The 17,311-nt window shown below is 36.9% G+C and overlaps 1 protein-coding gene across 3 annotated transcripts in view; it reads right to left on the bottom strand.

Moving 5' to 3' along the window:
• The window catches only part of LOC112049207 (eye-specific diacylglycerol kinase), a 226,957-nt gene that overhangs the window by 127,252 nt on the left and 82,394 nt on the right, over positions 1 to 17,311 (bottom strand). For all 3 annotated transcript variants that reach the window (XM_024087005.2, XM_052882105.1, XM_052882106.1), the window contains exons 3-4: positions 5,760 to 5,903; positions 4,864 to 5,594 (exon numbers count right to left, since the gene is read on the bottom strand). In XM_024087005.2, coding sequence (XP_023942773.1) covers positions 4,864 to 5,594; positions 5,760 to 5,903 — 875 coding nt within the window. The remainder of the gene's footprint in view (positions 1 to 4,863; positions 5,595 to 5,759; positions 5,904 to 17,311) is intronic.

The following is a 17,311-nucleotide window of genomic DNA, read 5'->3' as shown; positions in this document are numbered from 1 at the left end:
CATACTGTTAAATTAAGCATAAAATAAGCTTTCATTGGACATATTAGAAGTATAAATAACTGATAAAGTTATATAAATAACATTACTATTTATATCTGGCAACCCCACTGTTGCAGTGCGAAAAGCAGGCAACCTTTCACACCGCAAACGTTTTCATTTCTTTTGGATGTATTATACTTGCGTACGATTCTTTTAATTAGCCAATGAGAGAAAAATATTTAAAAATTAAAAAAAAATATTGAATACTATTTGACCGATTAAACTAGGCAACCTAAGCGCAATGTGTCAATATGAATATTTTTTATAATTTATCTCTTATCACAATCAAATAACAGATGAGAGTATATATTTCTTATGCCGGATCTAGTACTACAACTGTTGTGCATGAGGATGTGTGATTGTTCAGCTTCGTCCACTTCGCGGTATATAACATTCAGCAGAATTCAGAAAAAAATTTTATACACAAATTTTAATGAAGCGGCACAAAAGTGACCTTTTCTGCTCTCATTTCGCAATCTACTCAAACCTTATCAGAAAGCTTACAAGACTTTACAAGACGGAGGTCCTGGGTTCGATCCCCAGTTGGGCAGATTGAGATTTTCTTAACTTGTCCAGGTCTGGCTGGTGGGAGGCTTAGGCCGTAGGTACCGCCAAGCGATTTAGCGTTCCGGTACGATCCCGTGTAGAAACCGAAAGGGGTGTGGATTTTCATCCTCCTCCTAACAAGTTAGCCCGCTTCCATCTTAGACTACATCACCACTTACCATCAGGTGAGATTGTAGTCAAGGGCTAACTTGTACAGAATAAAAAAAAAGCCATTAATTCCTACAGGTCGTTTGGTAATGTTCGTTACGGGTTAACCGTGCTACATTTTTTAAATTTTTATTTTAGCTTTAGGCTATTATTCACTCCCGTTTTAAAGATACGCAATTTATAAAAATCTGACTGTACTGTCTTTTGAAAAGTATTTCAACTAGCCGTGCGTAAGCTTTTTTTTACTAAACACGTTGGTGTCGCCATGAAACATTTTATACAAGTAGGAAGCTTCAGCAAGAGAAAATATTTTTATAAAACCGGTAAAGCTTCGTTAACATTTTTTTTCAGCCGACCTTTATGACAACAAACACGAGACGGCCTAAAATAACTCACCTCTCCAGACCTCCAGTTTGAGAGCGACAAATCGCTATAGTTATACGCTGCTGTTTATAATCTGTCTTGGGAGTTTTGTCAACCGTTTTACATAAAAAGTACTAAAGTAACACTGGTTAATATCGACCTTTTTTGGGTTACAAAAAGGTAGATAACCGTTTAAATAAACTACAAAAAACTTACATCTATACTATTATTATAAAGCTGAAGAGTTTATTTGTTTAATTGATCGCGCTAATCTCAGGAACTACTAGTCCGATTTGAAAAATTCTTTCAGTGTTAGATAGCCCATTCGAGGGAGGCTATAGCCTCCCTCGAATGGGCTATCTAACACTGAAAGAATTTTATTTTATAGGCTATCCCCGTATTCTTACGGGAATGGAAATCTCGCGGGTAAAACCGCGCGGCATAAGCTAGTTATAATATATAGATACTTTAGCGTAGATAACGATTTTTTACAATAAGTCTATGGCTGAACTCAACATAGAGAAGTAATGGGTTCGATTTTCTTTCGATGAACTATTGTAGTACCCAACTACCCCTTCTAAGACTGTTGATTACGACTAATTTGAGAAGAATGAAAATATTGATATAAAAAAGACAGTTAGAGCTAATATTCTTTAAAGAAATATCTTTATGCTAACAAATAACAAATTAAGTAAGCAAGGAGATAATTAAACTGATTTTTTTTAATCATGAAATCTTTCGTGGATATTATTTTAAGACAGCTCTGGACTTGAAGGTTTTTTGAATAGGGTAACCATCTTTGCTTTTGCTAAATGATGACGAAATTCTTTCAATGAAGCTCACCAAATAAACCTACTACACACACTTTTTAAAACCCAAGTACAAAATGAATGCAGACTGCTCATGAACAAGATGTCTAATTTTTTAAGACATCTTAAAAGCCAAATTTACCTACTAAGTGCAAGATGATAATATATGCTCATAATGAACGATGATCACTTTACACAAACTGGAAAATCTTGGATTTTTCTCAGTTCGGAGAGAGTTTAGTACCAATAATAAAATATTTTAACGCAACCTATCTCAAAGCATCAAGTTACATTTCATAAGTGCCTATATAAACATAATATTATTATTTTTATTTCGGCACATAAATTATGAAAAATATCTCAATTTGAAGCCGAAGTTCATCCTTATAACATTACTTTTATTTTTTTAAGTTATTTATTAGGTACATATTTATGTTATTTATTAAGTATATTAATAAATAATGTAAATATGTACCTAATAAATAATCTAAAAAAAAATAAAAGTAATGTTTTATGGTTTCATTTATTATGTATGTTACATAATAGCCCAGTGGATATGATCTCTGCCTCCGATCCCAGAGGGTGTAGGTCGAATCCGGTCCGGGGCATGCACCTCCAACTTTTTAGATGTGTGCATTTAAGAAAAATATAATATAAAATTATATCACGTGTGTCAAACGGTGAAGGAAAACATCGTGAAGAAACCTGCATACCAGAGAATTTTCTTAACTCTCTGCATGCGTGAAGTCTGGCAATCCGCATTGGGCCAGCGTGGTGGACTATTGGCCCAACCCCTCTCAATCTGAGAGGAGACTCGAGCTCAGCAGTGAGCCGAATATGGGTTGATAACGAACGAACGATTAAGTATGTTTAAGTTAGGTAAAATCCTTAAAGTCGCAAAAAGATGAGAACCGAATAGTGATAAAAATGCCTGGCAAAAATTGCCTGTTGGACGGACAAATTGGTGTCATTGCTTTTCCTTTACAACAGGCTCTTTAAAAGGTTCTTTCAATAACTTCACTTTCACTAGAGGTGAAAATACTTGATTTGATTACATTTATTCTTTTATACCTTCCTTTTAATACTTCCATACAAGTATAGTGTTTTAGTAGTCTTTGGTTGGTTTTTGTACCTATCTACATACTTCTTTGTATAATCTAAACTTTAGATTATATAAAGAGGTCCTAGATAGGTTACATTCTAAAGTAACGTTAAAAAGATTTAATTTTTGTTTTTGTGTTACGAATAAAATCCGAAAATGCTCGACCGATTAAAATAATTCTTTTACCAATGAAAAACTACATTATCTGCGGGTAACATAAGCTATATTTTTCTCCGTTTCCCTCGGAAGTGAGAGTTTCGTGGGTGAAACCGCAGGGGTATACTAGTGATGTTAATAAAATTAGAATAAATCGTAAAAATCTAAAGAAACTCTCAGATTTTTGCGTCCGTCCTTTTCTAAAGCAACGTTTACATAGGTAGGTACATAGGCATATATATATATTAATTGTATTTGTAGTTCATCACATGATCACAGTTACTTGCTTAATTTATTGAGCATTCTTAGAATATATTCGTAGTTCGTGTACTAATTAATAATAACAATCTTATCGTCTCCAAATTCGCTCTTATAGAAGAGTAGTCCTGTAGTAGTTTAGTGTAGTGTAATGTTAGCCACTGGCGATCAAGTGAGCTTACTTGCCTGCAGCGCTAACAGCTTGACAGCCGATATGACTGATCGTGTGTTGTCGCGATTGGCATGATATCATGCTCATCGCGACCAACATAAGATCAATTTTATCAGCTGTGAGCTTACTTGATCGTCAGTGGCTGACATAAGCTATTTAAATAGGTAAATGATGATGATAACATAATAGTACGAGATCCGGCGTAAGAAATATATACTCTCATCTGTTATTTAATTAAGATAAGAAATATATGATAGAAAATATTCACATTGACACATTGTACATAGGTTAGGTAGGCCTCGTAAAATTGTGGTTGGTTAGTATTAAATGCATTTATTATTTTAATTTATTTTATCTCCTTCCCTCTCAACTTAATTTAAAAAAATCGTACACTAGTTAATAGAATATACCTAAAAGAATTGAAAAAGTAAAGATTGCTTTCACACTACAATTGTGGGGTTGCCAGATATAAACAGTTAAATAATGTTATTAATATACCCTAAAATATATAATATAGTTAAGTCGTCTAATGTGCCAAATAAAAGCTCATTTTATGCTTAATTTAAATTTTGCACGAACAATGTGTTTGGCCGCAATTTAACTAGGCAACCTATTTGCAACGTGTCACTGTGAACATTATCTATTATTTATTTCATAGCACTAATTAATAAAAGATGGGGGTATATATTTCTAGCGCTGGATCTTAGACCATAACATTTTAATGTTGAAGTCTCATACCATCTCTATTGTATCTTAATAGAAATAGTTATGTCCTTTCATATAAACAGTAAGTTTAGTGAGTCCATGACTCTGTTGTAATAAAAGCCACAACAACTTTTCTCATTTCAAACTCTCAGTTCACGTACGGGTAGCATTGTCAAGCTGTAAACTCCCAAATGACTTAATAGATACAAGTATTTATACGATGAGTGTACAAAATTTTAATTCAGAGTTCATTCGTGAGTCAGTAATAACTTTATTACTTAATCGAAAAAGGTCTGTAACTGAATTTTTTCTTCAAACTCACGCGTTTTTCCCTAAGAACTTAACCTATTAACAACTAAAGAGGTATTTGCATTTTCCATAAGATTGAGTTACTTTTTTATTACGTCGCTAGTAAAAGGCAGTAAAAGCACTTTATAAAATTAAACGAGACCATAAAATAATAAAGCGGGAGAAGGGCAAAGAGGAAAATAAAATGAAAAACTTTTTGTTGCAAAGCAAAGTTTTTGTTGCTAATAAACACTGACCTGTTCTCTAACGCCTGAGGAACTACGGGAACCGCTTGGGGATGTTCTGGAACTTGATAGCTGATTTGCGGCTGAGCTGACGCAGTTAGAGCGAGCGCTTTGTACCGCGACTGTTCGGCTGTCGGCAAAACTATATCAACAGAACGCGAACGAAGACCGGAAGCCGGAACAGTCAAATAATCGCCACCTTCACTCAACTCTTCAGCTCTTGCACCGCCGGAAACTTTCGAGAAACACGAATCAACAGACGCTGCGCGGTCGCGTTTTAATTCGGGAACGGTCAAGTAAATGTCGTGGACCAAGTTGTCTCTCGGAGCGTTATTTGCGCCTTTTTCAGATGCTGTTACGTTTTCGAGGGAGCTGCCGGTTGGCTCGACGAAGAAAGCTTCTTGTCGCGATATTGATCGCCGTCTTTGAGGCAGTACGGGCGGTTCGTCGCCCGGTGGCTGTAGTTCAAAAGATGGTGCTCCAGGCGAAGGTGGTGGAGACTGCGTAGGAGGTGGTATAAATGTTCTGTTCAGTGGGGTTGGAGCCAGCAATATTCTTGGTGTATCACTCTCGCTCTCGTCTTCGTCGTCATCGTCGTCTTCCGCGGATGAAGAGGCGGGTGGTCGGTCCGGCGTGGTTCGCTCTTCGCTCCGTTGAGCCAACCACGTCTCCATGTGGCGACAGTGAACGCATGGTGGCGGCGTGCCTTTACCCGATCGTCGTCGTGACCAAAGACGCGGAACCTGTCAATAGACACATAAACACATTACAAACGTACCTAATAAAATCGATTCTTCTGCCAAAATCAAAATCGATGCGAGTCAGGTCCCTATGTAATTCGTATGAGGCTGCTAATGGTATCATCAAGTATCAATCTTTGGAAAGATGTGTAAGAAAGTATAAGGTACCTCTAAGTAAGTGCCCGAGTCATCAGATCCGGCGGAGTCGAAGGACCGGCTGCGCGCTCCGGCTTGCGGCACGGCCAGCAGGGAGCTGGCGCCGGAGCCGCGAGCCGCCTCCAATTGTATCTCATCGAACGACGCCGACCGGACCTACAACAAAAACACCAAAATAAACATTCATACCTGTGTTACAACTTGAAGATAAAGACAGGAGATGGGGTGATATTGGAAAGAGAAATTTATTTAAAATTTGTACGAAAGCAGTGGTGCACGATTTTGGATGTATAGAGTAACTTGATTTACAAAATGCACACTCATCTTTTTCACTACGTTGGGATGAAAGAGATGGGACTGGGGTTGTACCAGTTCCATCTCTCAAAATCAAGAGAAATGTTGACCAATTGTTGCTGGTTGCTGGTCGCAATCTACGAGTAAGCCTATTGTAGTAGGTATGTCAAAACTTGTCTAAAGCACAGTAAATATAACAAGTCTAAAGTTATGTTATGCACTGTCACAGAACACACACCTTGCCTACCTGAGATTCCTGTATTAAAAAAATGTTTTATTTTTATCAAGTAAACTAAATATATCTAAAAAGTAAGATTCCTAGGTAAAATAGTATATATACCTATTCAATAGCATATAAATAGGTCGGAAGATAATATAAATGTCCGTAACCTACTACAAAATAAATATTACAATATATTTTCGTGGAAATTTGGGTCGCGACTGTGGATTACTGAGGTTGCTAAGGAGATTTATAAAGCTAATCTTATTTATCCGTAAGGTTACCTTCATCGAAAGTTTTACAAAATTTTGTTCGCAACTTAATGAGGCGAACCAAAATAACTTTTAACATCTCTACGAAGTGAACATTAATCTAAACAACTAACGCTTTCAATTACACAATGTTACTAAGTCACCTTCATTAGCTAAATTAACGTCTAACGAATGAGCAAAAAGCTTCCTCTTTCATAGGAAAAGGCTCAAATTAAATAAGACCTACGAGTATATAGTTTCAATTTATGTCGACTTTTCAAATTTTATTTAGGGAACTCAACACGTTATTGTTACGGCTTATTCCGATTAAGAAGTTTGCGCTAAATTTACACTGGCTGTTTAGAAACTCACATGGCCGTAGTATTTTTTTATAATTACTTTACTTTTTACATAAAAGTTTTCCTCTAGAACTTCATTGACGTCTGAACAGGCTGTATGGTCAACGATCTTTGCCTGTCCCCGAATTTAGTTGGGGACAAATTAAAAAAAAAACATAAAACTCTTCAGAGCTAATGACAGCAGTTCTATTTTTAAAGTTCATTCCGGCCCTTAGGTGGGAAGTAATTTGTATGAGTTATTCCCTCCCTGTGTAGGGAAGCAGCATTTTCCACCCAATACTCAGATCAAAACAACACTACTTTCCGAATATGAGAAATGAAAAAAATATTGAACGCTTTAGTTGCCCCGCCCCTATGATTTTTTAAAGTTCCCATCATTTTATCCAGAATCGCATCATCAGATCCTGACATGATGACAATAGGACCATTTCGGGAGTATACCCTTTCAAACAAAAATATTATTATTATTAATTACTATGTACGTCTCAATTATACTATGCCTAAAAATGTGAAAGGTGCGCAACCGAGGAGCAGCAGGCCGCGGCATGCGCCACATGCGTGCAATGTTGGCGGCAGCGCACGGTGAAAGGTGCGCAGAGTAGGTTTCGCATAAAAACGTAACGATGTCTTTCGTTCATCGAATTTTACTGCCCATATTTTTTTCATACCGGGGGTTATATATGAAAAATCGATTCTTAATTAGTAGACTCCAAAAACTGGGTACTCTTATAATTAGTTTTGTGTTTCCACTTATATTGATATTAAAGCTCAAGTAAGCCAATAGCAGTTGGTATTTCAGCAGTTCGCAAGCCAAAAGAGCAAGGTCAAGCCGCACTCACTCCGAGAACTCTTACCTACACTTTTGAACAACTCGCGGAATTCTCTCTTTACGAAATAAATACATTTTTAGGTATCTGGGAATTTATTACACAGTATGCTAACTTGTTAATATGTGTTAAGACTGAACGAACAAAAAATAAGGACATTCTTTCTTGTAAATAAAAAGTCCTACTAATAATAAAAACGCGAAAGTTTGTATAAATTGTTGTTACATTTTAACGCCGCAACTACTGAACCTATTTGGCTGAAATTTGAAATGGAAAAAGATTTTGCTCTGAATTAACACAGGCTACTTTTCACACGCAAAAATGCATGGTTGCCCAGGGATTTGTGAAAAACTACGAAGTCGCGGGAGTCCGCTAGTTTATTATAAAACGATTATTATCAGTGATCAGCTATCTAAAGAAGTTTAGATCAATCTAACTTTACTGCTAGCTCGCTCTAGTAGCTCTAGGAATGCCACGGTTTCAGGACGAAGTCGCTGGCCTTCGCTAGTTTTTAATACGCCACAAAATAATACTTTCGAAATAACGTAATACTAATGGGAATCTAGCCTTTAATTAATCATGTTAAGCAGAGATTTGACATTTTGCACAGTTGCTGCTATTTAAACTACAAAAAAAATATCGTATATCGTAGACACAGTTTAAACTATATCTTTAATCTGTGGGTATCGAGTGTGGAGTAGGATGTCTAAGCTTGTGGAAAACAAAAATAAAAGCATACAGGTTTATTGAGAACAAAATGCACAAAAGTTTTTATTAACCCTGTCATTACCGTTTAGGTGATCGGAACTTCGGGATTGTTTTTATGAACGTAGGTTAAGGCCATAGCTCACTAGAGCCACTCAGCGTCTGTCCGTTATTCTCGGTATATTTATTTATTTCTTTATTTGTATATGTATAGGTGTGGATATATTTGTTCATTGTATCGACTTCGTTATGTACGGTTATTTATTTTTCATTGGATTGTCTTGGTCGCATGTTATCCACGTATGCCCATAGTTACTCTTCTTTTCTTCATTTTTATATGTATGCCCATACTTGCTCTTCTCTCTCTCTTCATTTCACTTCTCTCATTCTCTTGCCATTTGGATGCGAAATAACCGCATACTGAGTCACAGTTATTTATGAAGCACGCAAGCTTTTGCCAGCTATTGCACCTGATGGTAAGCAATGAAGATATGGTAGAATGCCCTCGCATAGGTTTCCACTTTTGTCTTGAAATTACCTCACTATGTACTTATGTAGTAGGAATACGGAACGGAGGGCAATACCTGTAAATTGCTTTGCTGAGCTGCATTACTAGAAACCGATAACTAACGTAATTCTGCATGCTGAGTTGCTCTCATGAGGTGTGTCCTTTATTCATTGCAGCCAGTTACCGATATCAAAGGTAAAAATAAAATATGCTGCCACGTTACCAGGCACAACACAACCCGGCGGCGCTCATCGAGTTTTTAGCCAGTATTATTATTACAGTTTGTTTCAAAATATTGGTAAAAATACGTCGTTGTTGGCACCAAATTTACTTATTTTTCATTGTTTTTTGACGTTGAATTGCATAAAATACATGTAGAATGTGTTGTACCTATGTACGCCATAGATTGTTACTCGCATGATACAAGTTACTAAGCTAGATTAATGATTGGTGGCCGCTTAGGGAGGTTAGGGAGTTACCAATCATTTATCTAAGTTATTAAGTAAAAAAAAGACTGATATTTGAAAATGAGTTCTAATATAGAACAGCTTTTTTTCGCGAAACCTTTTCGTCCCAAACTCCTCAGTGCCTCAAAACAAAAGTATTCGAACAGTGCGTGTTGCCAGTGATGACCTATGGTTCCGAGACTTGGTCACTAACTATAGGCCTCATAAGAAGTGACACAGCGGGCGATTGAATGAGCTATGTTAGGAGTATCTGTGCGTGATCGAATTAGAAATGAGGAGATCCGCAGAAGAACCAAAGTCACCGACATAGCTCAACGAGTTGCGAAGCTAAAGTGGCAATGGGTGGGGTACATAGTTCTAAAGTGCTGCAAGGGCGACTCCGCACTAGAAAGCGCTGTGTTGGTCGACTCCCCATCAGGTAGACTAACGACATCAAGCGAATCGCAGGGATTCGCTGGATGCAGGTGGCTCAGTATCGTCATGATTAGAAGTCCCTACAAAAGGCCGAAGTCCTGCAGTGGACGTCCATCGAGTGATATGATGGTGATGATGATGATAATAGAACAGCTGCCTGCGATAACCAGACATACCTCAGAAAACAGAAGGGTTGCCGCAAATTATTATTCATCATCATCATTATCAACACATAATCGGCTCACTGCTGAGCACGAGTCTCCTCTCAGAACGAGAGGGGTTAGGCCAATAGTCCACCACGCTGGCCTAATGCGGATTGATAGACTACTCACACGTAGAGAATCAAGAAAATAATGCAAGTCTCCTCACGATGTTTTTTTCTTCACCGTTTGAAACTCGTGATATTTAATGTATTCAAATGCACTTATGTAACTGAAAAGTTGATTCGAACCTACGTCCTCCAAATCGAAGGTAGAGGTTATATCCACTGGGCTATAAATGAAATGAAATTAATTTGAATGAAATTATCGACAACTACCTCTAAAGATGGTGTACGTACTTTATAATAAATCTTTCTACCAAGAAATTTAAAATTTAAATAGAGAGTCCTGGATCGTAGGAAGTATATTTGGTATTTCGTCTCCCCAGACATAGACAGTAGCATTTACTTGGCTTTGTCCTCAGTCTCTCAGTCCACGAACAAAACTCTTGTAAAAGAATAAAAAAAGTGTATAATCCAAAAATGTAAAATTATGACAAAATGGGGCCAAGTTCAATGGGTCCTTAAACACAGTAAAACAGGTGTAAAAAGCTTGGCAATTATGTTTGCTTAGAAAGAACATGGAACAGGGTCAAGTGACTCGTGCGTTGTTTTGAGATCTACCCTACGTTCTGAATTATTACAGCTGCCACAAATTCAAAGGAGTTTAAATTCTGTACACTTTTTAAAACGTTTGCTTATAATTTGGTAAAGTATTTTAGCTTAGCTTTTACGAAGGAATTTCAGTATCTTGAATGAATAACTGAAATATACTTTATTGTTCACCAAAAATAAAAAATAACAAGCTTTCTTGCTTGTTATTTTTAATTTAATAAAAAAATACTACACTCGGGAACTACCGCGGTAAAGCTTTTTGCATACCATTTTTTATCAACTTATGCAATTATAATTATTTATTTATTTTATTTATGATATTTTTTTCTTCAGAAAAGAATAAAAAATAAAAAATGTCTTTACGTTGAGCTGGAATCGAACTCTGGTTTTGTCCCCTAATTTGTCCACTTGTCCAGTTGAGTCGAAATGTATTAACTTGATGCACGGCGTGGGTGTTAGTTGGGTTTTTATTTTAGTAACGGTCTCTCTTTATTCGATCCCCGCGCTCAAAGTCCGCGGTAAAAGCTATGCAATAGCTTAAAATTAATATACATGTAGTGTTTGTGTATATATACACACCGATAGTGGGAGAAAGCGGGCAGTCTGTCTCTGGCATCGAGAGAAGCCGGTCGTGTGTTGCTGGCCATTATAGTGTATAATAGTGAAGCGGTGAGACGGTGACTTACTGCTATTACAGTAAGGACAAGGGACCTTACAATACAATTGGCGGCCTTATCGCCACTAAGCGATTTCTTCCAGACAACCAATATCAAAACAAGAGAAAGTAAATATAAGCAATAATGAATACCCTGTTTCGTATTTTCAATTTTTACTACGTTCTCAGTCTGAAGGCGTTGGTATGTAGGTACTCTTAAACTTCCGCAAAATGAATATTCGTATTCTGCCAAGCTTGGATAGTTGAAAAGCTTTTCCAGTGCTATCCATTCAAACTAGAGACGATATGAATTGGAACATGGGATTAGATTGTTGGAAATACATGACAGGATATTCGTACATTGTTTTTGTTACAGGCTAACTAAGCTTGAACGAAATTCCGTTCAGTATTAGGATTGGGATAAGTTAAGTTATTATTGGTAAAAGATTGGAACGTTCATTTGGATTCGAATTTGGTAAACTTGCTTATTTTCGGTGATAATGTGCCTTTTTTTATTCTTTACAAGTTTAGCCCTTGACTACAACCTCACCTGATGGTAAGTGATGATGCAGTTGGAAACGGGCTGACTTGTTAGGAGGAGGATGAAAATCCACACCCCTTTCGGTTTCTACACAGCATCGTACCTAAATCGCTTGGCGGTACGTCTTTTGGCGGTAGGGTGGTAACTAGCCACGGCCGAAGCCTCCCACCAGCCAGACTTGGACAAATTAAGAAAATCTCAGTCTGCCCAGCTGGGGATCGAACCCAGGACCTCCGTCTTGTAAATCCACCGCGCATACTACTGCGCCACGGAGGCTGTCAAAATGTTTTTGATGGTGGTGATTAGAAATCAAAATCAAAATCAAAAATTATTTATTTCAAGTAGGCTCAGTTTACAAGCACTTTTGACACGTCAGTTGACTATTTGTAAAGATTCTACCACCGGTTCGGAAGGCAGATTCTGCTGAGAAGATACCGGCAAGAAACTCAACAGTTGCTCTTTTGAAAAAGTCATACAGTATTATAATTTACAATTGATAACAATTACAATTTCTTTTAGTTTTATTTCCTGTGTGAAGGTGGAAGCTGATCCAATGGCCTCCAAGCGCTTTTATCTTTAAGGAACTCATCAATGTTGTAGTAACCTCGACTAAGTAAATGAGCCATTAGTATAGATGATGGCCATTGACCACTAAGCTACAGCAAGATATAGTTTGGTCATTTGAATATTTATTGATGAAATATTAGCCACACAGTTTAAACTGTGGCATTCTCTACGTTGCACTCTAATTGTAGAGTATGTACAGCGCTGGTCCTATCGACATTGTCGTATTATTAATTTATTGTATGTTTGGAGCCGTGATAGCCCAGTGGATATGACCTCTGCCTCCGATTCCGGAGGGTGTGGGTTCGAATCCGGTCCGGGCATGCACCTCCAACTTTTCAGTTGTGTGCATTTTAAGGAATTAAATATCACGTGTCTCAATCGGTGAAGGAAAACATCGTGAGGAAACCTGCATACCGAGAATTATCTTAAATCTCTGCCTGTGTGAAGTCTACCAATCCGAATTGGGTTAGCGTGGTGGACTATTGGCCTTACCCCTCTCATTCTGAGAGGAAACTCGAGCTCAGCAGTGAGCCGAATATGGGTTGACGACGTTACGTACGTCACATTTTGGATTCAGAATCTATGTTTCTGTACCCAAAATAGGTTTGCTAATTTCAATACCATTCGCAGTTGGTACATACGGTTTTAATAAGTCATTTATTTTAACTAAATCTACAATTTCGTTAAGTTATACTATAATTCAAGCTGTTAGATTCGTTGGTTGGACCAGTTATGCTAGATTCACGGGGCATTTTTTTACAGTAGGTATAGGTTACGTCTAAATATTTGTAGTGTACGTTTTTTGTAGAACCTAGTAAAGCCGTGTGAACGGCTCTATGAACGACGTATATGCCACTGTTTACTGTAACAAACAGGCATGACAGTGCCGTGTAAATAACCAGACATACGAGTAATTTTCACTACTCGATTTATCTGTAACTAGCTAACGCCGCGCGGTTTTACACCATAGGAAAACGGATATAATAATAAATAATACACATCACTATCTAGCCCCAAAGTAAGCATACAGAGCAGCTTGTGTTATGGGTACTAAGATAGTTGATATTATAATATTCATATACATTTATATACTACATATGAATACTTATATAGTGTATAAATATACACAGACACTGGAAAAAACCCATGTTCATCACACAAATATTTTCCAGTTGTGGGAATCGAACCCACGGCCGTGGATGCAGAAAGCAGGGTCACTATCCACTGCGCCACACGGCCGTCGAATATAAGTATAATAATATATAGCCTTCCTCGATAAATGGGCTATCTAACACTGAAATATTTTTTCAAATCGGACCAGTATTGGCGCCTGAGATTAGCGCGTTCAATGAAACAAACGAACTCTTCAACTTTATATATTATAGTATAGAGTATAGATTTGTAGGCAGGCAATTTGCTTAAACACCGCGTGTTTAGTATAGTCATATACACTCATGACTCTAGCGGTTGAGGTTAGCTCGTTCACTCCCGACCCTCACTCGCAAAAGTTTAATTAGATTATCAGTAATTAATGAAGAGCTACATCTTACAGTCTAATTTACTTAAATCAATGATTTGAGTAGATTACACTGTAAGATGTAGCTGTCGGAAAAGTAAGTCAAATGTAGAGTCGAAATTGTACTGAAGCCTAATCTAGACATTCATATTTACTCCATAGGTTAATCAATAATAGGCAGATGGAGCGTACGGAACACGATGCTGTCGTAGACGCTCCAAATACAAAATTCAAAAATTAATACGTTCTCGAGTTAGCACCTACGACACAAAACGTCGCATCAGTAACTTTCAATATTATTCAAGAAAAATGGCGTCTTATGTTTTGAAATATTTTAGAAACTGTTAAAAAAACTAAAGAAATAAGATGGAGTATTTTTTTTTATTGGTAATGATTGATTATTGTATTAATTTACGTTATTGTTGTTTTTAAATAAGAAAAAAGTTTGTTTAAGCGGATGTCAAGGAGACATGAAGTTTGTTTTTTTTTCGTGGGTTTCACTGCCTTCACCACGCTCCTTGTTAAGACTCAATCTGTATGATCTTTACTCTGTGACTAACTCATAGACAACGATATTGTCACCAAAAACTTTGATCTGCTACTGAAAATTTCTTGGAAAAAAGAAAACCCAATACATAACCTAATTCATGACTTTAAGGCCCAAAGCTTCATTAGTTAACCACTGCACTAACATTCGTTAACATGTTTAGACTAGAGAGAGGCTTCCGCCGTGGCTAGTTACCACCCTATCTTCAAAGACGTACCGCCAAGCGATTTAGCGTTCCGGTACGATATCGTGTAGAAACCGAAAGGGGTGTGAATTTTCATTCACTTCTAACAAGTTAGCCCGCTTCCATCTTAGATTGCATCATCACTTACCATTCAGGTGAGATTGTGAACAAGGGCTAACTTGAAGAGAATAAAAATAAACATAATTTAAGGTGAAATAATGATGCCGAACAAGTACAAACAACGTATTAATACATTGGATTTGTTCAAAGAAAATGACATACTTGAATCATATTATCATAGACGGCATATATCCAAAAGTACATTGCTATTTCTATAAAACAAAGTTCACTCCATATCGCTTATCCTATTCATATAGGGCTCAGCACTATAGTGGGCCATGAATATGATCACGATGACAATTTTAAAATGGAAGTATCGTCACTTAGAGCCAAACATGAGATTGGCATAAATCGGAAAAGTATAAAAAATAAACAATTTCTCAGTAAGATTTGTTGTGAAATGATGGAAATCTTTCTCACAGCCTTTTAGAGGGACGGACGGTTGTAATTATTCTTCGTTCAATATTCATTCAAAAAGCCATTCAGATTGTCCTATTTTTTGTTCGTAAAATATTTTATCATCAAGTTTATTTATATATTTTTTAAAGAAAAAATATTACTGTCGGTTGATTATTTTATTATTATTATTATATATATATATTTTTATAAATTTATTATACATTATAAAACGACTCGCGGTTCTGCCCGCGTCGTTCCCGTGTGTGAAAATACATGGATAAAAATAGCACTCATTAATAACGTAATATATATTGACAAAAGGACTTTTTAAATCGGTTCCGTAGATCAATAGACTCTACCCTAGTCCCTACTCGGAAAATTCTCTGGTATGCAGGTTTCCTCACGATGTTTGTCCTTCACCGTTTGAGACACATGATAATTTCTTAAAATGCACACAACTGAAAAGTTGGAGGTGCATGCCCCGGACCGGAGGCAAAGGTCATATCCACTGGGCTATCGCGGCTCTATTGACTATGAATATACAATTATAACGTCTTTAGACCTCCTTATTCCGGCCCTGCCGCTAAATCCGTTCTTAGCGAATGTCTACTAACTATACTACCTCCCTACCAAACTTTACATTTGTACGTCAAGTAGTTTTTGATATTTTGCTTTTATATATCAAGATTTCCAATAATAATAATAATAGATAAGACAAGCTGTGCCCTCATAGCCTTATATACTTCTTAATTCTCTGCGTATGTGAAGTCTGCCGTTCCGCATTGGGCCAGCGTGGTGGACTATTGGCCTAACCCCTCTCATTCTGAGAGGAGACTCGAGCTCAGCAGTGAGCCGTATATGGGTTGATAACGACGATACAATTATACAGTCTGTATTATGACCAGACTCAAACAAATCGCAGGGAAATTCTAGTTTAATGAATACGACGTTGTGAATTCAGAATGTAGCATCAGATACGTGTAACCGACAACATCATTACATATTAACCTAGACAGGCAATCTCCGCCATATACGATATTATCATATTATGCGGCTGAACTAGAAGCTACTCTATACCCTATATTAAATGTCTGTCGAGCTTTATATGCTCTATATAATCTATAGTTTATTCCACAGTTTTATTTGTGTCGAATTTATTTCGAACTAGCTGACGCCGCGCAGTTTTACCCGCGTGGTTCCCTGTTCCCGTAGGAATACGAGGATAATATATAGCCTGTAGCCTTCCTCGATAAATAGGCTATCTAACACTGAAAGAATTTTTCAAATCGGACAAGGAGTTCCTGAGATTAGCGCGTTCAACCAAACAAACTCTTCAGCTTTACAATATAGATATTCAAGCGCTGAGCTGCAATCACCCCTGATGGTAAGCGATAATGCAGCCTATAGTGAAAGAAAATAAAAATGAAGTGACTCTACAGGAACCGTATAAATAAATTAGTGATATTCTTTTGTAACTGGATGAATTGTATATTTTTATTATTCCAGCAATTAATTAGACGGATGACTACCATTAGGTTACGGTACAACTTTTCGTCATTGCGGGACACAACCGTCCCCACTGATGATATAAATACTTTCCAGCTTACGATATCTGTTTTTAATTTGGAACCCTCGTAACTTTAATTTTAAGTTTTCGAATAATTATTATCACCATTATCTTAAGTTTAATATTATTACCTGACGTGACTTTGAATTTGACTTAATATAAAAATAAATAATGAAAATATTTTAATTTATCCAGTGTAAAACGAAAAGTATTTCTTTCAATACTCAGAAAACGATACGAAAACATCTTCTAAATCGCTGAAATAAGAGCTAGACAATTACGAACACAACAGAAATACAAAACAATTGAAACATTCAAAACTGAACAATAACAAACAGATGATTGCTACGAGTATCTCACTCGTAGCAATCATCTGAGGAAAACTTCTTATAAAAAGAAGTCTGTTTTTTCTCGTTCTAACTATCAGTGATACACAATCTAGACCCAATGTGTCTCATGTCAGCCATGGCGTCATGCACATCGCGACTAACACACGATGAATTTTATCGGCTGTCAAGTCGTTAGCGCTGTAGGCATGTGAGATGCCGG

Source organism: Bicyclus anynana, chromosome 6, assembly GCF_947172395.1.
Source record: "Bicyclus anynana chromosome 6, ilBicAnyn1.1, whole genome shotgun sequence".
Lineage (NCBI taxonomy): Eukaryota > Metazoa > Arthropoda > Insecta > Lepidoptera > Nymphalidae > Bicyclus > Bicyclus anynana.
Note: the sequence above shows the minus strand (reverse complement) of the source record. Positions and strands in the feature narration are given on the sequence as shown.